We start from the raw sequence: 27,660 nt of genomic DNA, 5'->3' as shown, positions 1-27,660 counted from the left end.
AGTTTCTCAGCTGTGGAATAAAATAGATTACCATATCATGTTACTATGTGCTCATTTCAGTGGACCAGAAGCTCTGGCATTGTATGATAATATATAGCTATAACTAAAAAAAGAAAAGTAGCAATTATTAACAAATATGTATTAGTAAACTAATATCTTTAAAGCACAAGATCCACGGGAGGAAGTACATTAATATTAAAAAAAAAAAAAAAATAGGGGCTGGCCGATTAGCTCAGTAGGTTAAAGCTCAGTGTTGTAACACGAAGGTCAAGGGTTTGGATCCTAGAAACTGTAAGCCACCAAAACATATATATATGTTTTAATTATTAAATATATATATATATATATATATATATATATATATATAAAGCCCTCACAAATAATATTTAGTACTTATTATGGCATGCTAGATGCCAAGCTTTCTTTAGTAACTAAAAAAAAAATAATTGAGAAGCATTAAATTACATAATCTCCGAGTTTCTGTTAAGGGTTAAAATGGTTAAAATGTATCCCCTAATGGTTTGTATTGAAATCTAAACCTTCAATATCTCAGAATATGACCTTATTTGGAAATAGGGTCTTTGCAGAGGTAATTACTTAAGATGAGGATATACTAAGTAGGGAGGGGTACCAATCCAACATGACTGGTATCCATCTAAAAAGGGGAAATTTGTATACACATACACATACAGGAACAACACCATGTGAAGATAAAGCCAGAGACTGGGGGTGATGCTTCAACAAGGCAAGAAGCATCAAAAATTGTCAACAAACAGAAGCTAGAAGAGAGGCATAGAACAGATTCTAGTACACAGCACAGCCTGGCAAAAGAACCAATCCTACTGACACCTTGATCTTGGACTTCCAGCCTTCAGCAGAACTATGAGACAATACATTTCTGTTGTTCAAGCCACCGAGTTTATGGTACTTTTTTTTATGGCAGCCCTAGCAAACTAATACAGGCTCCTTTTACTCTGATAGTTAGAATTTATATGTATTTTATAGTCAGCTTCAAATACATATCCCAGAAAACAAATTATAACAATGATGACACATAGGGTATATAATTCAGGTCAGCATACAAACCTGTAGCTCAGTAAGAACTGTTTTATGTCTCTTGTTACATTCAATCTTTTCCACTCGTGTTTTTAATTCTGCCAAAGTCTTATCAAATACAGCACACTGTAGGGCACACAATTTTTCTTCCAGCAACCACTGTATAACCTAAAGAAATATAATTCGTTATGCAAAGAAGGCGTTTCAGTAAGCAGCAAACAGTAAATATTCTAAAGTAATGATAAGATAATAATTAATGTATTAACTAATTTAATTAATAAAACATGTTGAAATCCTTAACACAATGCTATCTGTTGGAAGTTCTCCACTTCTACATATCTAATGTCGACCTCAACAGGGTAATATATACTAAAAATAGAAAATTTCCAGAGGGTGAAATATTGAAACTAATTTGAAGCTTTAATATTTTCTTCCCATACTCCCTTATCATGTTCAAACTACTTACAGGAAATGAGTAAAAGGAACGGACATTTTTAAAATTTCTAATCTGTTACAGATTGATATTTTTGTGAGACACACTAAGAATGTCATTGCAATACCAACTTTCTATAAAGTATTTCTAAATGCCTACTCAAAATTTCCACATTATCTCTTTATAGACCCACAACAACCAGGGCCAAACCTGAGTAACATGACTCTAGAGAAATAAACTCTCAGTACACATAAAAGTTTTCAAAATTCTTTCACATAGGTACTTCAGGAATTCTAACAGCTCTGTAAAACTGAATAAGATTATCATCTTCATATGTCAAAGAAAAATAAAAACTTGGGGGGGAAAGCCACATTTTACTGCCTCACTATTTATTTTTCTAGAACGTGCAGACATTTGTACTGTATCTTAGTGGAAGAATCTTGGTCTAAAACCTTGATTGTTTAAAATTTCATCATTAAATATATAAGACCTTGAAAAACCAGTATCACCTGAGTGTCATATTCCTCTCTAAAAACTGCATTTGTTATAAATGTCTGAGAACACATTTTTAAAAATATATAAAATACTGAATATCTTCATTCATTATCCCCAGTCTAACAGATACAGGGGGAGGTTTTCGAAGTCTGTAGTTTATTTCCCTCCCTAGTCCTTCTAAAGCCCTGCCCCAACCATTGTTAATACTAATCCTAAAGCACGTAACAAAAATTTTAGAATGTATAGACTTAAAACCAGCTTATTATAAAGATTAAAGTGTCAATGTATAAAACTCTCATGTTTCCTTTTCACTGTAAGACACAGGTCAGTATGGGGAAAAAAAAAGAAAAGCTGAAAAACAATATTCTTTTTTTTTTTTTTTTTTTTAAAAAATGACCAGTAAGGGGATCTTAACCCTTGGCTTGGGGTTGTCAGCACCACGCTCTCCCAAGTGAGCTAACTGGCCATCCCTATTTGGGATCCGAACCCGTGGCCTTGGTGTTATCAGCACCACACTCTCCCGAGTGAGCCACGGGCCGGCCCTCGGTTTTGTTAATAAAGCAAATAAGGAAGTCACCATATCTCCCTTCCATTTTGATAATCACTACCATCTCTAAAAAAAGTTATGTAGCCCAAAAGAAGTCAGAAGGAATTTTAAAATTAAATGATCAATGATAATAACAGACTTTACAAGCTCAACCACTTTCTTCAAGTTCTCTCTTTCTGTGATAAACTGGATATGTCAGTAAAATACAGAATAATGTCAAAAACCTAGAAGAATAAAGACAGTTTTGCTTTTTATTCAATATAGTTTTTAACTTATAATCAACAACACCTTTTGAAGTTTCTGGTTAATGTCTCCTTTGGCTGTAATCTTTACTTGAAATTCTGCCTCATATTCTTCTTCCATATATCGACGACGTTTGGACTGTACATTATCCATGTCCTCTGATTTAGAACGTTTTCTTCTGGAAAATTCATCTGAGAACAAAAACCACAACGATCAGTTAGGTGTTTTTATTATAGACCTTGATGCCTATTCTCCATCCTCAGTAAAATAATGTTTCTATCACAATAACATTCTTTACCAATTACTTCATGAACTGTTTTTGAGACTAGAAAAGTAGACAGATAGCTTTTAGCTGTAAATTTAAAATTATTTTCAATTTGCTAAATAAGAACTTCCCAATAAATAAGCAATGTACACTATAAACTTAGAATATTCTTTCCTTGAAATCTTCATATTAAGATAGAGAATTGCCTGACAATTGTGTTATGCAGAAGGTAGAAGAAAATCAACTTATTTTTATTCTCTTTGCTAAATTTCACAGTGCACATGACTCCTCTAACAAAATCCAGTGTTCTCATGGCACAGATGTCTAATCTAACAACAGTGCATAGCTTTAATGATTTAATTCTTCCTCCTCAGTAAATAGAGGAAAAATTTTACTTAACCATGAGCCTTAGGAAAATAGCACAAGTTATTCTTAACATATCCTAATGAATTTCAAATATATAAAAAAAATAAATAAAATTAATGTTATTACATGAGAGTACTTCACAAAGTTCACAGAAAGGGCTGGCTGCTTAGCTCAGCCAGTTAGAGTGTGGTGTTAATAACACCAAGGTCAAGGGTTGGAATACCCATACCAGCCAGCCACAGAGGGAAAAAAAAAAAAAAAGATAAAATAAAATTCTTCAAAAAAATACAAAAAAAATTTTTAAAGTTCATGGAAAAATTTAATTAAAAGATCATATGAATCCTTCCATGAACTTTTTGAAGAGCCCATAAAAGTACATTTGGTAAACACCAAACATTCAAAGACTTTCACTTAGAAAATTTCTATTTTGAATATTGTTAACATTCATGAGATCATAAGCAAATTTTATCTAATTTCTTTTCCAATATCTAAACTAATTAAAACACTAAAATCTCCACACTTTTTAAAGGCATATGCCCTTATGTGGCCATACCTATCCCTCACCGTCTCACTCTATACCTGTATCTATATGCCAATTTTTAACCCAGCTCTATTCTGCAACTTCTCTTATAATCATAACTTACCCATGGTCAAACATGGAGAGCAGCATGACGGGAAGAACCCAGATTTCCTGACTTGTAGTCTTGTAATCTTTCTACAAACCTAACAACACTCAGCCTCATCATTTCCCCTTCCCACGAAGCTTAAGAACCTTAAGTAGACTGAAACATATACTTCCATTCACTTTCATCAGCCCAGACAAAACTGTTATGAAGTCCCATTCTCCAAACCAATCTAAAACAATCCATCAAGACACTCACACAGTACCTTAGTAAATTTTAAGCCTAAATCTTGTTGAACAATGTAAAATATAAATAAACAAAAAAACTGAAGTATATGAAATAATACTTTCAAACATCGCAGTTAGCCATCAACAAAATGATTTCATTGCGGCTTACTTAAATTGCAAAATTTTACAATCATCTCATGGGCACAAAAGGTTATTCTATCACCTTAAAAGCAGAAATAATGAATTATTATTTTTCAAACTAGTTCAAGTTTGTCTGTACTTGCATACTTTTTTCAGAAGGTCTTTCATCTTCTTCATGTATTACTTGCTCTTCTTCCTCGGGTTTGCTGTCCTTGTCATTGTTTTCTACTTCTGCTGTAACAAACAGAAAAGGAAATTCTACTTCCATTGAAATTCATAACAGCTCATAGTTTACCTTTTTGGTAACTACTCAATTACCAAACTAACCTGTCATGAAATCAAGAGTCCCAAAATATAAAATGAGAGGAATAAAAAGGTGCATTGACTTGGTCAAAAATGAATGACCAAGTTAACTTTCAACTGTTCTGCAATTCATAATAAATAAAAAAAATAGTAGATTTTAAAACAAAGAATCTTATTTAGTAATTTTCTGTCAACAATAAGATTAATAAAATGTGAAACAATTACTGTAAAACACTTAGATTCCTCTTTATTTTTTTTTCCATTTAGATTCCTTCACATTCAGTTATTAGAACTAAAATAATGGCTGTGACAATTCAAACTGCCAAATCCAAAACACCTAATATTGTGATCAGACAGGCTGAATCATTAAGGTATTTTAATGGTTACGGGATAGTTTGTTAAGTGAGGAATAAAAAAGCTACCTAAACTACAAAAACCTTACTTAAAAATAATACCTACTTTGATAATAGTGAAAACAACTGAGCTAGGTGTTTGATATATGTTACTTCATAGCTTCAATATAATCCTACACTGTAAACAGCATTTTTGTCATTATATAGATAAGAAAAGTACTGTTCAGAAATGTTTATGCAATTTTCATGAGGCATATAAAGTATAACAATTAAGAAGCTCTACCAAAAATATTACTAAGAATGTCTATATAATTATAACAAATAAAACCCCAGAAGTACCAGAAATGGCCTTTGGTCAATCAATTTATATCTCCTCAACTAGCTTAATCAGTAAATGTAAGATAACGGGGCTACAATAACTCACTAATATGCTTCTATTTTTCCCCTTACATCACTGCAACTGGCTTCAATAAAGCATGCTATGGTTCATCATATTCTGCAACTAATAGTAAATAAGCAATTACAAGGTATATAGCATTATATCAAGATTTTGATATGACATTTCTTATCCATACAACAGGGTTTTAGTCACAACAGAACCAATAGCGGGAGTCAAGAGTAAAACAATTTAAAAGACCTTTTAGCTGCAAATAGGCAAAGACAGAATCATTGATGAACCTATTAAGGCTCTACAAATACCTTTTTCACACTAAGATAAAATAAAACTAACACGGTACATAAAGATTAGTAAACAACTTTTGAACTTTAAAATAAATGAGTACTGGGCTGGCCCATGGCTCACTCGGGAGAGTGCGCTGCTGATAACACCAAGGCCATGTGTTCGGATCCTATATAGGGATGGCCGGTTAGCTCACTGGCTGAGCGTGGTGCTGACAACACCAAGCCAAGGGCTAAGATCCCCTTACCAGTCATCTTTTAAAAAAATAAATAAAAAATAAAATAAAATAAATGAGTATTAAAAAATTAACTTTCCATTTACTACACTTTGCACTTTATGTTTGAAGATCTCATCTCTCAACCCGTTTCAATGAAATAAAAATGTTTTTGCTTTCTTGTAGATAAATCTCAAAGTCATTACAACACATTTATTTCTATAAATATTTTTCCAAATCTTCCTGATTTTAATACTGAGGGTTGAGACTCCTGAGATTCCTAGTCCCCAGAGACACAGAGTAATTGGATTGCTTAAGATAAAAGGTTTACATAATCTTTACTTAGCAATTCCTCACATCAATCAAAGCATAAAATTAGTCATGGCTCCAATGAGGATAACTGCAAGCCAGAGCATCCAGAACACAGCAGACTCAATTGGCCTGGTTTGGTCCGTCTCTTTTATGCACATGTTAGCTTGCTCTTCTCTTACAGATATGTCAACCTTAACTTGAGATTCCTTCATTTTACTCAAAAACCTCCTCCTATCATCCATTCCCATTTTCTAGATATGCCAAGCATATATAATGGATTCCCAACACTTAAAAATCAAAATACTCATTAAGATGTGAGAACAAATTCATAGAATTAAAATTTTTGCTAAAGTTTTATGAAATGGAAAGAACTTGGGATAAGCAAAATGGTATTAAAAGATTCTACAGAGAGGGGTAAGGCCCCATATTTAATATTTTTGTCCACAAATCCTCCAGAGAATCTACAGTGGACCTCGTTCAACCCAGAATAACAATCAAAAAGCACTTGTACACAGACATTAAAAATTAGTCATAAATTAAGAAACTGATGAAGGGAACACCTGAGTAAGTATAAAGCAACACAAATGACATGCAACAGGTTTTACTGCCATATAAAGAGAACATAGTACAGTTTAAGAACCAATGAAGAAATCATACTTAAACCCACAATACACAAAATTTCCTTTAGAGGAAGGGAAAAAGACACAAAACAAATTTTAGTTACCAGCTAAGAAATTAAACCTATTTCTAAACTTACTCTGCTAATAGCATACCATCAGACTAAAGTCTTAAGGCAAGTAACCAAAAATGTACCCAACTTTGAATTTTCAAAGTTTGCACCATAAATGGCTTAATATTCACCTCTCTGTATTTAACAGCATTGTGTGGGATGATGTGCAAAATCAAGATTGTAACATAAAAAACTGTATAAACTCATTAAATCATAAGCTGCAATATGCTACGACTTTCTTTTCTCATACAAACTACCATAAGGCTTTTTTAAGAACTAGCCCCATGACACACAATAAGTATTTACTGAATGAAGTTCAGCCTGAACACTGTTACCTATTATCTTTCAAAAATGTAAATTTCATAATATCATTCTCCTCTGCTTGAAATTCTTCAGTGGCTTCCCAGTGCTATCAAAGTGCTTTAGCATCATAACCAAGGTCCTCCGTGATATACTTCTCTTACATTATCAATTATTCTTTCACTCTACAAATATTTACTGAGCACTTACTGTGTGCCAGGTACTATTTTGGCCTGATGATATATATGGCTCAAAGCAGGGGAGATAGAAGTTATGAACTAGATTCTAGATTTATTCCAAACATAATGTCAACAGGATTTCCTGATAGACTGGATAAGGGTGTATGAGAGAAAAAATAAGAATGGTTCCAAGGTTTTTGGCCTGAGGAAGTAGGACAGAATTGCCATTACAAAGAATTACACTCATTAAAACCCTATGTTATAAAGATATTGAAAGGCAAGGCTTCCCTGAATATATTTTGTATTCTTATAAAGTTACCCCTTTCTAACACTCCCAGAATGCCAATTTAACCAATTTAACATATTCACGGCCTTGTATTTAATGGCCTATAAGTTAATTCTTGTCTGCATCCTGAGGGCAAGTACTAAACTTTATCCTCAAATCCCCAGAACCAAGAAGGATCTGACCTTTCTCTACATATAGGTTTAGTGAATGCTCTTGAGAAATGAAAAGTCATCCTTTAATAAGAAAAAAATCTCTATCTCCAAAAACTGGTATGATACATTGGGGGAAAAATTTTCCTCTGTGTCTCCTAGGCCTGCCTCCTATTTTTTTCTTTGAATAAACTAGAAAACACATGCTGTGTGTGTTTCATGCTAGCAAGATCACTCCTCTCATATCTTAAGTCTAAGAGACCTAACACAATGGGAACAAAAAGGTATTCATGCCGGTCTAAGAGAGACTGAGAAGGTTTCATACAGGAATAATGGTTTGAGTTTGACCACGAGAGCAAAGTAGGATTTTTCTTATTCTCCTTTTTTTGAGGAATAATAAAAAAAGATGAGAGAGGTAGCTATTGAACAAATCATGAAGTTTATATACTTTTCATATAAGAAGTTTGGTGTTAACCTAAAAGTAACAGGGATCTAATGAAAGAGAGGGACATAATCAAATCAAAGAGATCTGAATTACAGGGAGACCTATCAAAAGATGAGGGGGGGGGGCCGGCCTGTGGCTCACTCGGTAGAGTGCGGTGCTGATAACACCAAGGCCACGGGTTCGGATCCCATATAGGGATGGCCGGTTCGCTCACTGGCTGAGCGTGGTGCTTACAACACCAAGTCAAGGGTTAAGATCCCCTTACCGGTCATCTTTTAAAAAAAAAGATGAGGGGGAAGAGAATAGGCAGGGTAGAATCAAGAGGAATGAAGAAGTAAACTGGCAGTCTTTATCAAACAGATAATAAGACTTCAGGGTTTCTGGCTTCCAACAATGGTGGTCTCATTCCCCGAACAAAGAACATTTAAAAAAAAAAGATTTCACTGGGAAGATTAATTGAAAATATTGTTACACTTGTATCCAATAAATTAAATTACTAAGTTATTTGTTCACTAAGTGATAGCAAAAAAGAACAATTGCTAGAATTCTGACCAATTAATTAATTAATTAATAACTTAAATTGTTCTCTCAGTGTTATGCTGATCCATCCTATCTCTATTTCCAGACTATCAGCCATACAAGCAAAGAACATATTTTCTACTTATTTTATCTCCCTTTTCATTTAGCACTAAGCACAATGCTGCGCACAGAATGGGTACTTTGTAATTCTGAATTCTATGAAGTTAAGAATCTACAAATTTAAGAAATCCTTCTATAGAGTCACCACCATTCAACAGTCTCTGAAAACTTTTTCAACTAAAAGAAATTAAAAACTTTATAAGAATTTTTTATTAAACAGTTCATTAAAGCTAATAAAAATCTCTATGAAGTTAAGAATCTACAAATTTAAGAAATCCTTCTATAGAGTCACCACCATTCAACATTCTCTGAAAACTTTTTCAACTAAAAGAAATTAAAAACTTTATAAGAATTTTTTATTAAACAGTTCATTAAAGCTAATAAAAATCTTAAAAAAAAAAAAAAAAAGCTAATAAAAATCTTTAAAATTTAAATAATCTGCTAACCTGGAGAGCATGTTTCATTTTGTGATATAACTTCAGACTCATCTTTTTCACCCGAAATATCCTCTTCATCAGAGAGAACCAAAAAGGCTTCTTTGGGCAAACTCTCACTACTTTCTTGTTTAGATGGAGAACCAAAAGAACCTTCCATCTTCTCTTCCAAATCTGGATTTGTCTCCTCAATTCGAAGGAGAGAAGTTTTAGAAAAGCAAGGAAGTTCATCCTCAGCAGGTGCAAGCTTTTCCAAAATAGGAATGATCTCATCTGTCTCCATTGAATCTGTACTTTTCAAGATATTCTCATTTTTGTCATCTTTTATAACATTTTCACTAATGGTTTCTACAAGGTCTGCAGAATTTTCATCTTCATTCTTTTCACTTTGGTCAATTTCCATACTGCTAGATATAGCCTCTTCTCCAATAGCAAGCTCTGTGAAAGTATCTTCCTCTACCATCTTTTCATTTTCAGGAGGTAGATCTGAACTAATAGTTGTATCATCTGTTTCTTGAGTTTCTTCATTAGCATCAATATTACTATCAGATTTATTTTTCTCATCAAATGAGTCCTTACTTTGAATTTGGTCTAACTTTTCATCACCCCCATTTTTTTCAAGAAAATCATCATCTTTATTGCTACTCAGCTCTGTATTGTCAGTTTCGGGAACGGGTTCACAGACTGGTACAGAACCGGTTTCAAAGGCGGGATCAAAAGCTGATTCAGAAGTCAGTTCACCAGAGGCCAGTTCATCAGAGGCCAGCTCACCAGAAGCCAGATCACCAGAGGCTGGTCCATCAGAAGCCGGATCATCTGAGGCTGGATCATCAGAAACCAGATCACCACAGGCTGGATCACCAGAGGACAGATCACCAGACACTGATGCTCTAGTGTCAAGATCACCAGAGGTCAGAACACCAGAGTCTTGATCATCAGAGGCATAATCATCAGATGCCAGTTTGCTAGAGGCCACTTCACCAGAGACTGGTTCACCAGAGACAGAATCACCAGAGGCAGGACCACCAGAGGCAGGACCACCAGAGGCAGGATCACAAGAGGCAGGATCACCAGAAGCATGATCACCAGAGATGGGATCTCCAGAGGAGGGATCCTCAGAGGTGGGATTACCAGAGGTGGGATCACCAGAGGGATCACCAGTGGCAGAATCACCCAAGGCCAGTACTCCAGAGGCTAGATCTCCAGCAGACAGATCATCAGAGGCTGGATCATCACAAGCTGGTTCAGTAATCAGTTTAGAGACTGCTTCAGGGGTTATATTATTAGGAGACAAAGGTGCACAATTTAAATCATTATCCTGCTTGTTTTTTACATTAATATTTAGGACACAGGGTGTTTCTTTCCATTCTGTTTTACTTTCTTCAGTGTCAAAACATATCTCTTCAATGCCATTTACCTCTTCCTTGTCTTTAATATAATCCATATTTTCCAGAGGTGAGGTAGTGTCCAAATCTCCATTTTCATGGTTGCCATTTAAAAGCTTGACATCAGTTTTCAGCAATTCTTCTTTGACCTTGTACACTGCTTCAAGTTGTTGACGATCACTCACTCTCATTGTTTTTCGAGCCTTAAAGACTTTTTTCTGAGGTTCTTCTATACTGTCCATTTTGAATCTTTAAAAAAAGAAAGAAAGAGTTTAATAATTGAAACAGAAGCCACCTAATTATAGGCTTACTGAAAAATAAATCTTATAAGAGAAGCAAGCAGCACAATTCATGTAATTTTGAAAAAATGAAATATAGAAAACTTAATACTTGCTGTGTTGATTTTCATATTCACTAGATTTATGTAATAAAAAATGGTAACAAGTACAGTCCATACTAGAAGACCAACTACTAGAAACTTATTTTTTTTAAAAAAAAAAAAAAGACTAGTTTTCATTCTCAATATGAAGTTCGCAGAGTCTGGAGGAGATACGAAACTATAAAAAAAAAAAAAAAGAAAAGAAAAGAAAAGCAGATGAATAGTAGATGAAGAAATGAGAGAGAAAAATAAAAATGCAAGAATAAAAGCAATAAGCAAATGAAAAAGAGGTAAATAGAAAGAAAAAGAAGGGAAAATTAAGGAATAGTAATGAAAGATTATATTTGCAACCAGACATATCTACACTGACAGAACTGTACATACATTAACATACATTACCATCAAGAAAGACAACTCACACATAATAGAAAGAAAATATTTGTAAAGCATATATCTGATAAGAGACTTATATCCAGAATATATAAAAACTGTTACAATTCAATAAAAAAAAGATAACCCAATTTAAAAATGGGCAAAGGACTTGAACAGTCATTTCTACAAATAAGCCAATAAGCCAATGGTCTATAGACAATAAACATGAAAAGATGCTCAACATCATTAGTCATCAGGGAAATGCAAATCAAAACCACAATGAGACAACACTTCATGCACACCAGGACAGCTATAATCAAAGAGAATAATGAGTGTTGGCAAAAATGTGGAGAATTTAGAACCCTCATACAATACTGGTGGGATTATAAAATGGTGCAGCAGCTTTGGAAAACAGTTGGGCAGTTCCTCAACAGGTTAAACATGGCATGCCATACAACCCAGCAATTCTACTCCTAGGTATATACCCAGGAGAATAAAGACAGATGTCCATGCAAAAACTGTATACAAGTGCTCAAAGCAGCATTACTCATAATAGCCCAAAACTGGACACCATCCAAATGTCTAGCAACTGATGAGTGGATAAATAAAATGTGGAATTATCCATTCAATAGAATATTATTCAGCCATAAGAAGGAGTGAAGATACACACTACAACATGGATGAACCTTGAAAACACGGTGAGTGAAAGAAGCCAGTCATAAAAGGCCAGACACTGAGTGATCCCATTTATATGAAACATCCAGAACAGGCAAATCTATAGAGATTGAAAGTAGATTAGTGATTGCCTGGGGCTGGAGAATTTGGGAGGAAATGAGAGGTGGCTCTTACAGGGTATAGGATTTCCTTATGGAGTAATAAAATGTTCTAACATTGATTGTGGTGATGATTACCTAACTGTGAATATGCTAAAAACCACTGAATTATATACTGTAAATGGGTGATTTATGTGGTTATATCTCAGTAAAACTGTTTCAAGAAAAGAAAAATAAAGTCAAAATATATATATATATATTGAAATGTGTTCTCTTTTTTGGTAAGTTTTGCTAAAGTTTTATCAATTCTACTTATTTATCAAAAAACAAACTTTTATTTTGACTGATGTTTGTTTTTCCATCTGCTTTCTAGTGTCACTGATTTCTCCTCTAATACTTATTTCTTTTCTCTTACTTTTTTGAAAGGTTTAATTTACCATCTTTTTCCCTGAGGTTCAATCTTAGTCATTAGTTTTTAATCTTTCCTCTTTTGTAATGAACACATATAAAGCTATAAATCTCCCTCTAAGAACTGCTTTAGCTGCATCTCATATTTTGATGTGTCATATTTTCATTATTATTCTGTTAAAATATCTTCTAATTTCCATTGTAATTTCTTCTTTCATCTACAAGTTATTTAGAAGTATTTCTTTAAAAGGTTTATGACCAAGTGAAACTCATTTCAAAAAAATACAAGGATAGTTTCACATCAAAAAAATCAAGCAATGTCAATCATGAGGAAGTCATGAAGCATTCTGGCTTTATTTCATGCCAATTACAGTGCCCAATTGACAAGTTTTGCCTAAACTGAATGAATGTCTGGTACCAGGCTGTTATTGGTTGAATTATACAACCCCCCCCCCCCCGCAAAAGACATACTGAAGTCCTAAGCCTCAGTATCTCAAAATGTGACCTTGTTTGGATAGGGCCTTTACAGAGGTAATCAAGTTAAAATAAGGTTGTTAGAGTGGATCCTAATCCAATATTATTGCCATCCTCATAAAAAGATGAAAATTTGGACACAGACAGACAGGCACACAGGGAGAACATCATGTGAAGACTGGAATCACATTGCCACAAGCCAAGGAACTACCAGAAGCTAGGAAAGAGACCTAGAGTTGTTCTTCCTTTAGTACCACTAGAGAGAGCATGGCTCTGACACCACTATAATTTTGAACTTCTAGTTTCCAGAACTGTGAGACAATAAATTTCTGGTGTTTACAGGAGAAAAGGGGGGGAGGTGGGAACCAAGCAATTTCATTTACCACATAAACAGAAAAGAGGGGGGAAATAAACAAAGGATCATCTCAACAGATTCAGAATATTCATTTGATAAAACTGAACACTGACTCATAATTAAAACTCTCAGGAAACTAAGATTAGAAGGAAGCTTAAATCTGATAAAGGCCATCTATAAAGAAACTACAGATATCAAACTTAATGGTGAAATAAGATCAGAACCAAGACAAGGATGTTCTCTGTTATCATTTCTATGTTAACACCTGGCCACTGCAATAAAGGCAAGCAAAGGAGAGCAACAATTTGGTTCTGGAGAAACACAATGTCACTAGTCAGTAGTGGAATAAAATAAAAGTCCTTTAAGGACTAAGACGTACAGCAGGCAAGAATATTGCTTTCACATTATACTATACACTTAACATCACCATTACCAGTAGAAATGATGGTAGGATACATTTGCTTTGGTTTGAGGAAAAAAAAATAAACCAGTCCCTAATGTCTGGGAACTTAAGTGACGCTAACAGCTAGGCCTCAATGTTGCTAAAAACTTATCTGATGCTTATAGCTAAGTCATGTTGTTTCTCCTATTAGACATAAAACCACCTCACAGAACATTCAAGTCAGACAAAGCCACTGTGCAACCAATGAAATACCAAACATCCCCCCTGTCACTAAATAATGGCTACTTCATCAATCATAGCTTTATCCTTGAAGCGGTCTATCCACCCCAGTATAGAATTGCCCCCATTTCCTGACATCACCCAAACCAGAATACGGCTCTACTTCCTTAAATTCTCTCCAAAATAACCCACCCTATACTATACTATTACTGAATTCTATACTAAGTTTTTTTTAACGTCCTCTTACTTGTGTGCCTTACAGTTTCTCTATGGTGAGCATTCCTTCCTCCCTACAAAAGAAACAGTAAACCTAACTTGCTCAATTACAAGTGTATTCCTGGTGGTCTCCGGCTGAAGGGCAAAAAATAAGCCTAGTACAGATTGAGAATCTACTACTTTGTCACAGAATTTCTAGACTGTGGTACATTCTGCATTCATTCTATTTAAGCCAATTACTTAGTCTTCCTAGCCTTTTCATTTAAATTATGGAACTGAATAAAACTATTCATAAAAATTACCTTTCAATTAAACAGAAACCTCAATGCAAAATTACCACAGGGACTATTTTAAGGGTTATTAATTACAGTCTAAAACTACAACTTCAAAGTTTTTCCCTCCCCATCCATTCCAGAGTAATGCTAACTGCAAAATTTTCTGCAAAGAAGATAAATACAAATTTTGTAGTCATTTTTCTTTGCTGACTCTAAACATATAAAATAATTAAATTTATAATATAAGTAGTAAGTTAACCTTTAAATATGTTCAAATACTGAACTGCAATTCTTTTCAATTTTGACCTCACAATATCAACATGTCTCAGATATGTTATGTGGATAGCTGGCAGTTATCACCAGTTGCACTAAAAATAAGAATTCCTTTTAAAATTTTTTCGTAACTTTTAGTAACCCAATTAAGAACATGAACTCTGTAGACAGATTCACGAATTTGAATCTCAGATCTCCCAGGTACTTGTTGTGTGACACTAAGAAAGTTACTTAAACATTTCAATTTCTTAGTTTCATCTACCTTTAAAAGGGAATATATCAGTGCCTGTCACAGATGATGTGGTGAGAATTAAATGAGATTCTACACACTAAGCACTTAGAACGTAGTAAGTACTCAATAAATGTTATCATCTTCATTGTCATCTATGTATATTCAGGATAATGTTTCTTGACCTATGCTAGAAAGACTGAGGTAAATTTCTCTAAAATATTTTTGGCATTTTATACACGAATTAGAAAATCCCCCATACCGGCCAGCCGCAAGAAAAAAAAAAAAAAGAAAGAAAGGAAGTCCAACATGTTTAATACTACATTTAATACTATGTTCAATACCACATTAAATATTAAATTGCCACCACTAAATAACATCTAGTAAAAATAAATATAATCCGAGGCAAGCTGGTTTTATCAACAAAACTGCCATTAAGTTCAGTAATAATAAAGTACTATAAAAAGAATTACAAAACAGCTACCATCCACACCCACAAGGGAGCACAATACAGCCATTTAACACATCTTTTATGGGTTCTAAGTATAATGAAAAACAGACAAAGCAATAAGGAAGTAGCAAGAGCAACCAGTTCAAACTAGTTCAGCCATATCTCTACAAACCAATCAGGAGTCTGCTGTTGGAAATCTATTTTGCATAAGCAAAGCATATTTAAGAAAGATACACATTAGAGAAGGGTGTGTTTACCTGCAAACAAGTCTCCATGGCTGTATTACCAGAACAAAACATTTCCAAGGATCATTTTACACACTGTCACCTGGAACTAAGATGCTATTCATAAAGCTATTCTACAGAATAAATGCTACATTTTTAGGTGGCAACACGAGGATCATGACGCTTTCACATGACTGTAATTCATTTTCACAGGAAAAAGCATTTGTATTTTACAGCAGAAAATGTCTGCCATATCTAGAAATAACTGCAAAACGTGATGAACTAGTTCCTCCTGAAAGTGTTTTTTTCATGAGGAAGATAGTCAAAAAAACGCTTTCAAGTCCCTACTCCACATACTCAGTCAAGAACTCTGGGGAAATACTATTACTAATAAAATCTTTTTCTATAGGAATTTATATTTAAATAACCAGAGAAGGGTGTGTTACCTGCAAATAAGTCTTTATGGCTTGGAAAATTTTTCCAAATTTTTGGTCAATTACTTTTAAGGAAAGCCCAGTGAGCCTCTTCTTTAAGTGAAAACATTCTTTTTCTTCTCAGCTTCATCCCCCTCCACCCACTCCTTTCACTCTTCTTTCAAGCAAAGAGATCATAGCTATGAAACAACAAAGGGAAGCTGTTTTGTCTTAGCCTACAATCTGCCTGCTCAAAAAGCTCAAGAATTTAAGTGGCTGTTCAAGAACTGCTCACAAACTCAGCCAATCTGCAGCCAGCATTCTGATTTCTGCCCAGCAACAGGAGACAGACTTTAAGGTTAGAGAAACACAGTTAAACAAAACCCGGATATGCAATACTTCAAAGTGGTTCTTTGTCTGAAATAAGTAATCTAGAACTTGGTTTGCATAAAATCATCAATCCGTATACTACACATTAAACATATTCCACACATAAATAAGATTTCCATCTTTTATACTTTGATTTATCTAGCTTTAATAAATGTCCATGAATGTTTCCAGAAATATATATTAGTTTTCTACCTGGGGAATGAATCAGACAGGGACAATACATAAGAACATACTTTTCTACACAATGGGTTAGAATCTGCAAAATTCAAACGTAAATTTCTGGAAGAAAAATCTATAGTCCTTACATTTATAAAACCTTTGTAACTAAAAATCTGGCAACCTTAAATTCAAATTAACTAACAAGACTATTTTCATACCCACCCACCACTATTATTATAGATTTCCGATTCTAAAAATTAATAGTACTGTGGACCCAAAAGATTATTATGGATATAAAGTGTTGTGTTGGCTACTGCACTGAACTGACTTATAGTTTACTTTATCTAATGAAATTTAAATGTCTGATTCTTGACAATCTATAGTAAGACAATCTATATTAATCTATAGAAGTACAATTACTACATTATTTTCTCCTTAACTACCTTTTACAGCTTGTTACAAAAACGTTACATAAGCTCTCCTTTTGAAGCAATAAAACAAGTGTGTGGATTATAAAGTAAACGTTCATGTAAACTGAAGGGAAATTTTTCTTAAATTACATATGACAGTTCTTTACATGTAATCTTATAAAATATAAATAGAAAATCTGTGACCAGAATATATTTTTTCCCAAATTCACTACCTATTAGATTTTCTTAGTAAACAAGCTTTAAAAATAAACCTCATTTTTTTCCCTTCATTACAGATGTACCTTGCAATTTTTCAAACATACCCATGAGGGACCTTGCTGCAGCCATACTCTTAGTATATATAATCTCCCCACAGGAAAAATAAATCAATAGCTGCTCCAATGCTTCAGTTCTGTAAGAGAACTGAAATTCACTGCCTGATTGGCTCTAAGCCATAGTTGTCTAAAACCAATCAGACATCAGAGTGACAGACTTTGCCCAGCAACAAGGGAAGCAGATGAGGGCAAGTGCTCTATCAAAAGCTCTATCCAGAGGGTGCAAAAATAAAGATGAACAAAAAAATTGAAACATATTAGTAATATACGACAGATGCTTTGTTTAAATAACAGGTCTAGGATAGGGTTTTTCTGATTATTCAATAGACTAAGGTCTATACTGCTTTCCAAGAACAGCCTTAAACTAAGTACCAAGATTGTTGGGTAAAAAGGAATATACACACAAATACTGAATTAATTTAAAATTATGAATACCTGATGAAATATACTTAAAAATAAAACTTAAGCAAAAACTTAGAAAACATTAAGCAAAACCATTTAAGTGGATGGGGCATTTCTGTCTTTGACACAGGCACTCCAATTATATTCATGTTATTAACTGACATTTCTATAACATTTTTCTGAATAATTGGATGCAGAAAATAATTTTTTTATTCAAAATTGTTTTCATTATATGGCTTAACTAAATATTTGTCAATAGGCCTGACCTGCTTTTAAATAATCACTTTATGCTGATGATTCCTAACCTCTTTAGATATGCAACTCTGCTACTTGATTAAGAGCCCCATTCTCAGTTGAGAACTGCATGATTTTATCTTGCACTGCTAAATTTTGCTTGAGAATTTTGCAATACTCCTGAAAATAAAATCACAAAGAATAATCAGCATGTTGCACAATAAATGTTAATAATCTCCTTTACTGTTTATTGCCCATTAAACTGGTGAACCTAACAACGTGATGGTTTGCCCACTTTGACATCTGCTCAAATTTAGTATAAGATTTTAAATACTGAATATCTTGTCATCTCTATTAAAAATCCATTATTTTTCTAAAGCTTCAGTGAAACATAACCACTACTTTCACTACTTCTGCTAAAAGCCCCACAAAGATTTTCATCATTTTTTCATGTTCTCTTGCTTTCCAGAAGATCTCTTCAGTCACTCACAAAGCAATATCTCTTACTTAAGGATCCAGAGCACTCACAGTTCATAATTTTTCAGTTCTACTATGCTATGGTTCTTCTCTCAATTGGCATGAAAGCAGTGACAATAGCTATCCTGCCATCATTAAAAAAATAGTAAGTGGTGAAATTTGTTCCTTATCTATCGAATACTCAAACATTAAGTTAATGAGTGACCATAATATTTGAAACCTCAACAAATAACTCTCCTACCTGTCATCAACATACTGATAATTAGCTAGGGTATCAAAATGTGGAACATAATATCCCCAAACAAAATTTTTAAAACTAACCAACAACAAAGGAAATAGAGAGTTTGCTTTACCAGCAACTCCTTGGACAAAGCAGAAGCAAATCATGCTCTTGAAATTTTGGTTATATCAAAGCCACAACGGTCACTACAGTCTAACTTGTTGGACTCGCTGCTATGTTTTGAAAGATTCTAGGATGTTCCATGTGAAAAAAAATGCAAGATACCTTAAAATCACTTCTCTAAGTATTTTTAGGATCATTCTGTTATATGAGCAAATTAAAACTAACTGACCTGATCCAACAAACGCCATTTTAGAATACATTGATCAAATTACACCCCTTAGAAAATTAACTAGTTATCCATCCGGGCCCTAGCTATGCTCACCAAATTTCACCACCACCTATGCAGATAAGGAGTGAAATTACAGAAGCCCATGTATTTATTTCCTCAGGAATTTAAGAAATCATTTACCAATGTATTCTTCACATTTTGCTTGAGTGAATTAAAGCACCCAGAATAATTTTTAAGAAGCTGAAAAATGTAAATTCTTCAAATGCCAGGAAATAGTTATTACTTTTCTTATTAACCCAAAAAGTGAAGAGCTTACTTTCTTAACAGGCAGTCACCTCTTAATAGGTAGTAATGCAATAACAACAATAACAAAAAAAACCCGAAATTTCATTGGCTAATAACATTCTTCATTGTAGCACACAGGCTGAAGAAGCACCACACTCCATTCAATCTAGGTTTTGTGGCAGAGGGAAAAGAACACTATGACAGTCATACAATATACAATGGCTTTTAAAGTTTTTCTTAGACATGGTTTATACACCACTTTCTCTCACATTCCATTGGCTAAAGCCAAGTTAGTCATTAAGGGGATAGGGAAGTAAAAAGCTCCCAAGGGGAAACACTTCATGTCACATTGCAAAAGGCAGGGAAATATAATCCTCTTACAGGAAGGGAGAATAACTGTGAAATCTTATACAATCTACCACACTTTAAAATAAAGAATTATAAAAAGTTTCACATAACAGAAAGACTCCTGAACTAACAAAACTGGGTTCAATTCCATGCTCTAACATTAGCATAACAATCAGCATAGAATAAATCACTTTAATTCTCTAGATTTCAGTTTCCTCAACTGTAAAACTGAGGAGGTTAGACCAGATTCTTACTAAGTTCCATTCTAGCTCAAATTTCGTATTATTTTATTAATGTTTGGCTATACTGATATTCTTTTATAATTCATTTTTCATTATTATATACTACAAACATGCAATAAGACACAAAGTCTGATATAATGAACACCTGTGTACCCATCACCCAGATATAAAACAAAGCATTAGAAATAAAAAATAATGTCCCCTTTATAACACTAGACAGCATGCTCCTCTGGATTACCCATTTCTGATTCCTAAACAAAAAGATAAGCATAATATTTAATTTGATGTTTCTTATTTCCAGGCATGCCCTATACTTTTTCTATACTATAAATTCCCCTTTTTATTAACTCAACTATACACCCTGAAAGAAGAAAAAGGAACTGACTTTTATCAAAGGACAATTATATGTCAGACACTATACCAAAGCATATGCTTTTCTCATTTATATAAGTGACAATTTATATAAACTCATCTTTACATAAGATCTGAATTAATATAACAATAACCATGCTGCTATCATCCATTACATAGATGTTACCTTAGTAAGGTAACCAGACACCCAATTCAGCACCAACTTGTTGCATAGGTACTGTTCCTATGCACTTCACCCTCTAATAAATTTTGATAGCATTGGGTGTTCTACCTTACAAGAATGTTGAGCAATAAACTACATGGTATTTGCCACAATTTTCTATCTCTTCAAAAATGGAGAAGTCATTTAAGATCATTGGTAAGGCCTATGTACACAGTAAATGAGACTTGTTTGTAGTCTCCTCCCACAATCTCACCAGCCTGCTCATTGCTTCATATATATAGCTACAACAGTATTACCAGCAGCTTTCTATATATTCAATTACCTTTTGAAAAGTAACTTATCCTTACTTTTCACCAAGATGGCACCAAAGGCAAAGAAAGAAGCTCCTGTCCCTCTCAAAGTTGAAGCCAAAGCATAGGCTTTGAAGGCCAAGAAGTAAGTCCTATAAGGTGTCCACAGCCACACAAAAGAATATCCACACATCACCCACCTTCCAACAGCAGTGGCCCAAGACACTGTAGCTCTGGAGGCAGTCCAAAAATATTCAAAGAACATCCCCAGGAGAAACAAGCTTGACCACTATGCCATCAAGTTTCTCCTCACCATTGAGTCTGCCATGAAGTAAACAGAAGACCACAAACTTGTGTTCATTGTGAATGTGAAGGACAACAAGCACCAGATCAAACAGTCTGTGAAGAAGCTCTATGACATTGATGCAGTCATGGTCAACACCCCAGTTAGGCCTGATGGAGAGAAGTCATATGTTCCACTGGCTCCTGATTATGATACTTTGGATGTTGCCAACAAAACTGGGATAATCTAAACTGAGTCCAGTGGCTAATTCTAAATACACATTTTTTCACCATGAAAAGAAAAAAAAAGTCACTTATCCTTATCTCAACATAGCAATTAATAGCAGAATTCACTCAACAAACAAGGAATATAAGGGAATTCCCTCAACCTGATAAAGGGCATGTAGGAAAACCCCACAGCTAACATGATACTTTATGGTAAAAGACAAATCTTTCACCCCAAGATAAGTAGAAAGATAAGATGTCTCTTCTTACCACTGCTATTCAATATTGAGCTAAAGGTTCCAGCCAGCGCAATTAGGCAAGAAAATGAAATAAAAGTCATCTAACTTGAAAAATAAAAGAAGTAAAACTATCTATATTTGCAGATGACAAAATCTTGTTTACAGAAAATAGTAAGGAATCAACTAAAAAATTATTAGAACTAGTAATAGAGTTTAACAAGGTTGCAGGATATATGATCAATATATAAAAATCTATAGTGTTCCTATATCCTGACAATAACCCAAAAATGAAAATTAAGAAAACAATTCCCCTTACAATTACCACAAAAACTGAGTAATTTAGCAGAAGTACAAAACTTAGTGCTCTGAAAACTATAAAACATTGTTGAAGAAAATAAAGACCTAAATAAATGGAAAAACATACCATACTCATTAATCAAAATACTAGTATTGTTAAGATGCCAATACTCTTCAAATTGGACAGCAGATTCAAGGCAATTCCCATCAAAATCACAGCTGTCTTTGCAAAAATTGACAAGTTGATCCTAAAATTTATATGGAAATACGAAAGACCCAGAATAACCAAAAACATCTTGAAAAAGAAAAACAAACTTGAAGGACTCACATTTTGGATTTTTAAAATTTATTACAAAGCTATAATCCAGACACTGTGGTACTACCAACAAAAAAAGACATATAAATAGAAGAGAAATAAACCTTCACATTTACAGTAAATTGATTTTAAACAAGGATTACAAGACCATTCAATGGAAGAAAAACTAGTATTTTCAACAAAGAGATCTGGGACAACTGGATAGTCACATAGAAAACAATGAAGTTGGGCCCCCATCTATTGCCAAATTCAAAAATTAACTCTTAATGGATCGATGACCTAAATTTAAAACCTAAAACTTAAAATCTTAGAATAGAGCATAGACATAAATCTTCATGACCTTGTAATATGCAATGGTTGCATAGATATGACACAAAGAGAATAAGCAACAAAAAAGAGTTCAACTGATCTTCACCAAATTTAAAAATTTTGTGCTACAAAGGTGATCCACCAAAGAAAATGAAAAGACTGGTTAGAGCATGGTGCTAATAACACCAAGGTCAGGGGTTTGGATCCCTATACTGGCCACCAGCTGCCAAAAAAAAGAGAAAAAAAGAAAGAAAAAAGAAAAGACAACACACAATGGGAGAAAATATTTGTAAAGCATATATCTGATAAGAGACTTATATCCAGAATATATAAAAAACTGTTACAATTCAATAATAAAAGAACAGATAACCCAATTTAAAAATAGGCGAAGGACTTGAACAGTCATTTCTACAAATAAGCCAATAAGCTAATAGTCTATAATCAACAATCACAAAAAGATGCTCAACATCATAAGTAATCAGGGAAATGCAAATCAAAATCACAATGAGACAACACTTCATGCACACCAGGACAGCTATAATCAAAGAGAGTAATAAGTGTTGGCAAAAATGTGGAGAATTTAGAACTTTCATACAATGCTGGTGGGATTATAAAATGGTGCAGCAGCTTTGGAAAACAGTTGGGCAGTTCCTCAACAGGTTAAACATGGCATGCCATACAACCCAGCAATTCCACTCCTAGGTATATACCCAGGAGAATAAAGACAGATGTCCATGCAAAAACTGTATACAAGTGCTCAAAGCAGCATTACTCATAATAGCCCAAAACTGGACACCATCCAAATGTCCAGCAACTGATGAGTGGATAAATAAAATGTGGAATTATCCATTCAACAGAATATTCAGCCACAAGAAGGAGTGAAGTACTGATACAAACTACAACATGGATGAACCTTGAAAATGTGGTAAGTGACAAAAGCCAGTCATAAAAGGCCCATTTACATGAAATGTCCAAAACAGGCAAATCTATAGAGACTGAAAGTAGACTAGCGATTGCCTGGGGCTGGAGGATTTGGGAGGAAATGAGAGGTAGCTTTTACTGGGTATAGGATTTCTTTATGGGATAATAAAAACATTCTAACACTGATTGTGTTGATGGTTACCCAACTCTATGCTATTGCTAAAAGCCACTGAATTGTTCACTTTAAAACAGGTGAATAGGGCCCGCCAGTGACTCATTTGGGAGAGTGTGGTGCTGATGGCACTAAGGCCATGGGTTTGGATCCCTATATAGGGATGGCCAGTTGGCTCACTTGGGAGAGCATGGTGCTGACAACACCAAGTCAAGGGTTAAGATTCCCTTACCGATCATCTTTAAAAAGAAAAAAAAAAAAAGTGAATTGTATGATATGTGAATTGTATCTCAATAAACCTGATATAAAAAAGAAGAATAGGGCCTGGCCCGGTGGCGCACTGCTACAGTGCGCCGGCGCTCCCGCCGAGGGTTCGGATCCCACATACAGACCGGCCGCTCACTGGCTGAGCAAGGTGCGGGTGCAACACCGAGGGTTGCGATCCCGTTGCCGGTCCCGGTCCGGTACGGGCGCGACACTGAGGGTTGCAATCCGTTGCCGGTCACGAAAAAAGACAAAAAGGAAAAAAAAAAAAAAGAAGAAGAAGAATAGCAGAACTTCAGTTGAGTGTTTTGTTTTTTATTTCTTTACAACCTATCTCCCTTCAATGGTCACATTTCCAGCATGGACAAAATACACCAAGAGAATTGAGTATTGGCTCATACTTTATGGAATTCACATTTCTCGGCCAACAAATGTAGCTGTACTGGTGATGAAAAGCAATATAGACAAAATAGCACTAGCTTTTCTCCCTTATGTCCTCATCTTAGAAAAGCCAGTTACTGTTTTTCCTTGTCCCAAATGGGACATAATCTTATAGTATGCTTATCTCACAGGACAGTAGAAAAGGACATGACATATCCACACAAAATAAAAGAAAAAAAAACAGGCAAAAAAGCATTACTCAGTATGATACAGGTTAACACTCCAGGTACAAATATTAATAAAGTCTTCTACACATGGAAAATGCAATTAAATATCTTTTAACAGAAGGACTAGAAAATTTTAAATGAAACTGAAACATTCTCTTCCATTATAAACTGGTACTATAATCAAAAGGCCTTATATGTAATTAATGCTGATAAATTTATTTTAAAACAAGGTACATGTCTTGAACTTTCTGGAATTACATATGGTTTGTCATATTTTGTCAATATTGTCTTTATACATATGATGTCTTACCACCATTGATTGTATATGTCAGTACTTTAAATATATCCTTTTAGAAATAATTATTATAAGTGGACTTTAATACCTACATTTATATATTGTTTAGTATATATTGTTTAATAAAGCACTTTGGCACTTATATATCTAGTATAAAATTAATACATTTTAAGTGTTGAAAGCTTTGATGTCAGAAAACATCTTAACTATGCTGATATCATTATGATGTCCTTCTGAAGTCATTTCACAAAAGAATGAAAAATGAAATAAGTATTCGGGTATAATATTAATGAACTAGGTAGGGTTGGGCTCGTAAGAGATACTTACTAAATACTGACTAAAAGAATGATGCGCTATACACATAACTGACACAAAATAATTCTTAAATAGCAATCTAGAACACTTTGACAGACTCGTAAACTAATACGATGGCATGTTTACATACAAAAAGTAAAAAAATATACCCACTTATACATTGCCTAACAGAGGCAAAAAATAGCACTATTAATATTAACCACATCTGAAACAATAGAGGCATTTTTCAGTCTTATAAAGCCTGTTAAGATAGTTGGACTTCTTATTTCAAAAATAAAATAACCCTTTAAAAGAAATCTACGTATGCTTATTACTACATAATTATTAAAACCTTCTTTAAAATCATAAACATACCCCAAAGGGAGCCCCCTGCAGCCATCTTATCAGTTCCTTCACAGCAACAGAAACTGAAATACAATTTGCATAGTCACTGTGGTTGGCTAATAAAAGCAGGGTCACATAACCAATCAGGAAGCTAGAAATTGGGCAACTATAAGTGGAGAAATTTTAAATCTGCCTGGCAACAGCCTAAAAATAGAAACAATATGCTAGTATGAATCCTAGAATAGATGTGAATATATAAGAGCAAAACTACCAGCAAAAATACTTTATTTTCTTAGGGAAAAATATGTGCCTGGCATTTCATCACCTAAAATATTAACTTGACCTCTTTTCCTATTAGATGCCAATTAAAAAAACTGAATGCTAAGCTAAATAGATGGGCCACTTTCCAGTAACATGCCATTATTCATATTATTTTATTTACATGTGTATGTACGTGTGCACATGTATGTACACCTACACATTTATATTTAATTGTTTTGTTTTTCTTTTTAGGAGAATAATGAGGCACTTGAATCACAAGTTCTAATACATTTAAGGCTCTCTAAAATCTCAAAATCTGAACAGCACTGCATTTCTTTAATGCTTTTTTTCTGCAATTATGTGGGAAACTGATTTATTGCCAAAAAAACTGTTTAGCATGTATTAAAAACACAATGTTTAAATTACTTATCACAGCGGAACTTTAAATAAGGCTATGCTTATTCATTTTTTAACACAAACTTCTCCCAACATACAATAGTGAGTGTGTCTTACACACAGTAGGCATTCAATAATTATTTTCTCAAACAAGTTAAAATAATTCCAATGAGTGAGAAAAACAAATTATACTCTTCATGTCAAGTAAAAGTTAAATTAAACACGCAAATTATAACCTGTATAATACTGCTATTTTTGATTTTTCAATTTTGCCATAAGTAGGGTAATATTAAAGTTGACAATGTTTGAAATTTCTTATTCTGTTACCCAGATAACAATATATTTTATCAGTCTAATTTTCCAATCTAATAGTGCTTCATATGCATGTTTCTTTGTACATTACAAATTTACTCTGGAGTGAATTTTAATTTCTAAAGGTGGCAAACAATGTGTAGTCTAATGTAACAATTGCGAGGAGGATAATAGGCTAGTAAGAAATGACAATAACAAAATAAAAAAAGAAAAAGAAAGAAACAATAACAATAACAACAAAAAGAACATCTTTTCATTTCAAGAATTTCAATTATAGCTGCTGAAAAGAAAGGCTAGCTAAACAGTCAAATCACATTAAAACAAATGCTATTTATTAAAGTTACACGTTCTATGCATTTCCTAAATCAAACCATCTATTCATACATCTTGATAAAATAGTAAATTAATTTTCAAATAGTTTCTTTGGTCACAATCTGTTTTCTAAAATGCAAAATGAATTCAAGTATTTGACACTATGAAAGTCTAAACACTTAATATGAAAATCATATGTAAAGGACTTATTCTAATAATGAATAAAGCTTATAAACAATGCCTTTAAAACATAAAGGAACACAGAACAGTTTTAAGTAACAAAAGCTCCACTGAAGGAAAGGTAAAAATTAAATGAACAATCCATGGACTAATGGATTTAATCTAAACATTTAAAAGTGAATAGATTTTAAAATTAAATTTAAAGAAGCTTTTCATAACGTAAATTCTGTCAGTTTAAAAACTGGTCGACATAAAAAGTAGTTTAGCTATTTTTTAATTGATTTTCACATGCGATGAATATCCAGAATCTAACTACAACTGTATTTATTATCTTTAAAATATCTTAAGTCTCTTATGTATATAGATCTTGTTTACTTATCTGAAGTACTTATTATTACCCTCATCACAAAGGAAAGCAATATGAATTAACCTGTCAGTTATAATTAGTGGGAGAGTATATCAGAAATAGGTCAGATTTTGTTAATAAGATACAAGTGGGAAAAAATCCTTTGATAATCCCACATATCAAGTATCACATTAAAAATAAGTCTCAGTACCTCATGTTTTCTTCAGTAATATTTAAAGTACTTATAATACTTTTTAAAATTTTTTTACTTATACTGACCAGTTTTGTTTCAAAGAAACCAAAAAAGCATATTTGCAAAACATTATTCAAAGCAGTTGC

At 33.7% G+C, this 27,660-nt stretch overlaps 1 protein-coding gene and 1 pseudogene across 2 annotated transcripts in view; one reads left to right on the top strand and one right to left on the bottom strand.

Annotated features, from left to right (window-relative positions):
* ATF7IP (activating transcription factor 7 interacting protein) overlaps positions 1-27,660 on the bottom strand; it is a 122,434-nt gene that overhangs the window by 57,473 nt on the left and 37,301 nt on the right. The window contains exons 2-5 of one of the 2 annotated variants that reach the window (XM_008579094.1): positions 9,432-11,053; positions 4,544-4,630; positions 2,820-2,965; positions 1,087-1,224 (exon numbers count right to left, since the gene is read on the bottom strand). In XM_008579094.1, coding sequence (XP_008577316.1) covers positions 1,087-1,224; positions 2,820-2,965; positions 4,544-4,630; positions 9,432-11,046 — 1,986 coding nt within the window. In that variant the 5' untranslated portion in view covers positions 11,047-11,053. The remainder of the gene's footprint in view (positions 1-1,086; positions 1,225-2,819; positions 2,966-4,543; positions 4,631-9,431; positions 11,054-27,660) is intronic. The other variant, XM_008579096.1, reaches the window with a different exon arrangement.
* LOC103595651 lies at positions 21,016-21,480 on the top strand (annotated as a pseudogene).

Source organism: Galeopterus variegatus, unplaced genomic scaffold (genome assembly GCF_000696425.1).
Source record: "Galeopterus variegatus unplaced genomic scaffold, G_variegatus-3.0.2 Scaffold1807, whole genome shotgun sequence".
NCBI classification, from domain to species: domain Eukaryota; kingdom Metazoa; phylum Chordata; class Mammalia; order Dermoptera; family Cynocephalidae; genus Galeopterus; species Galeopterus variegatus.
This window is presented reverse-complemented; position numbering and strand designations above follow the sequence as displayed.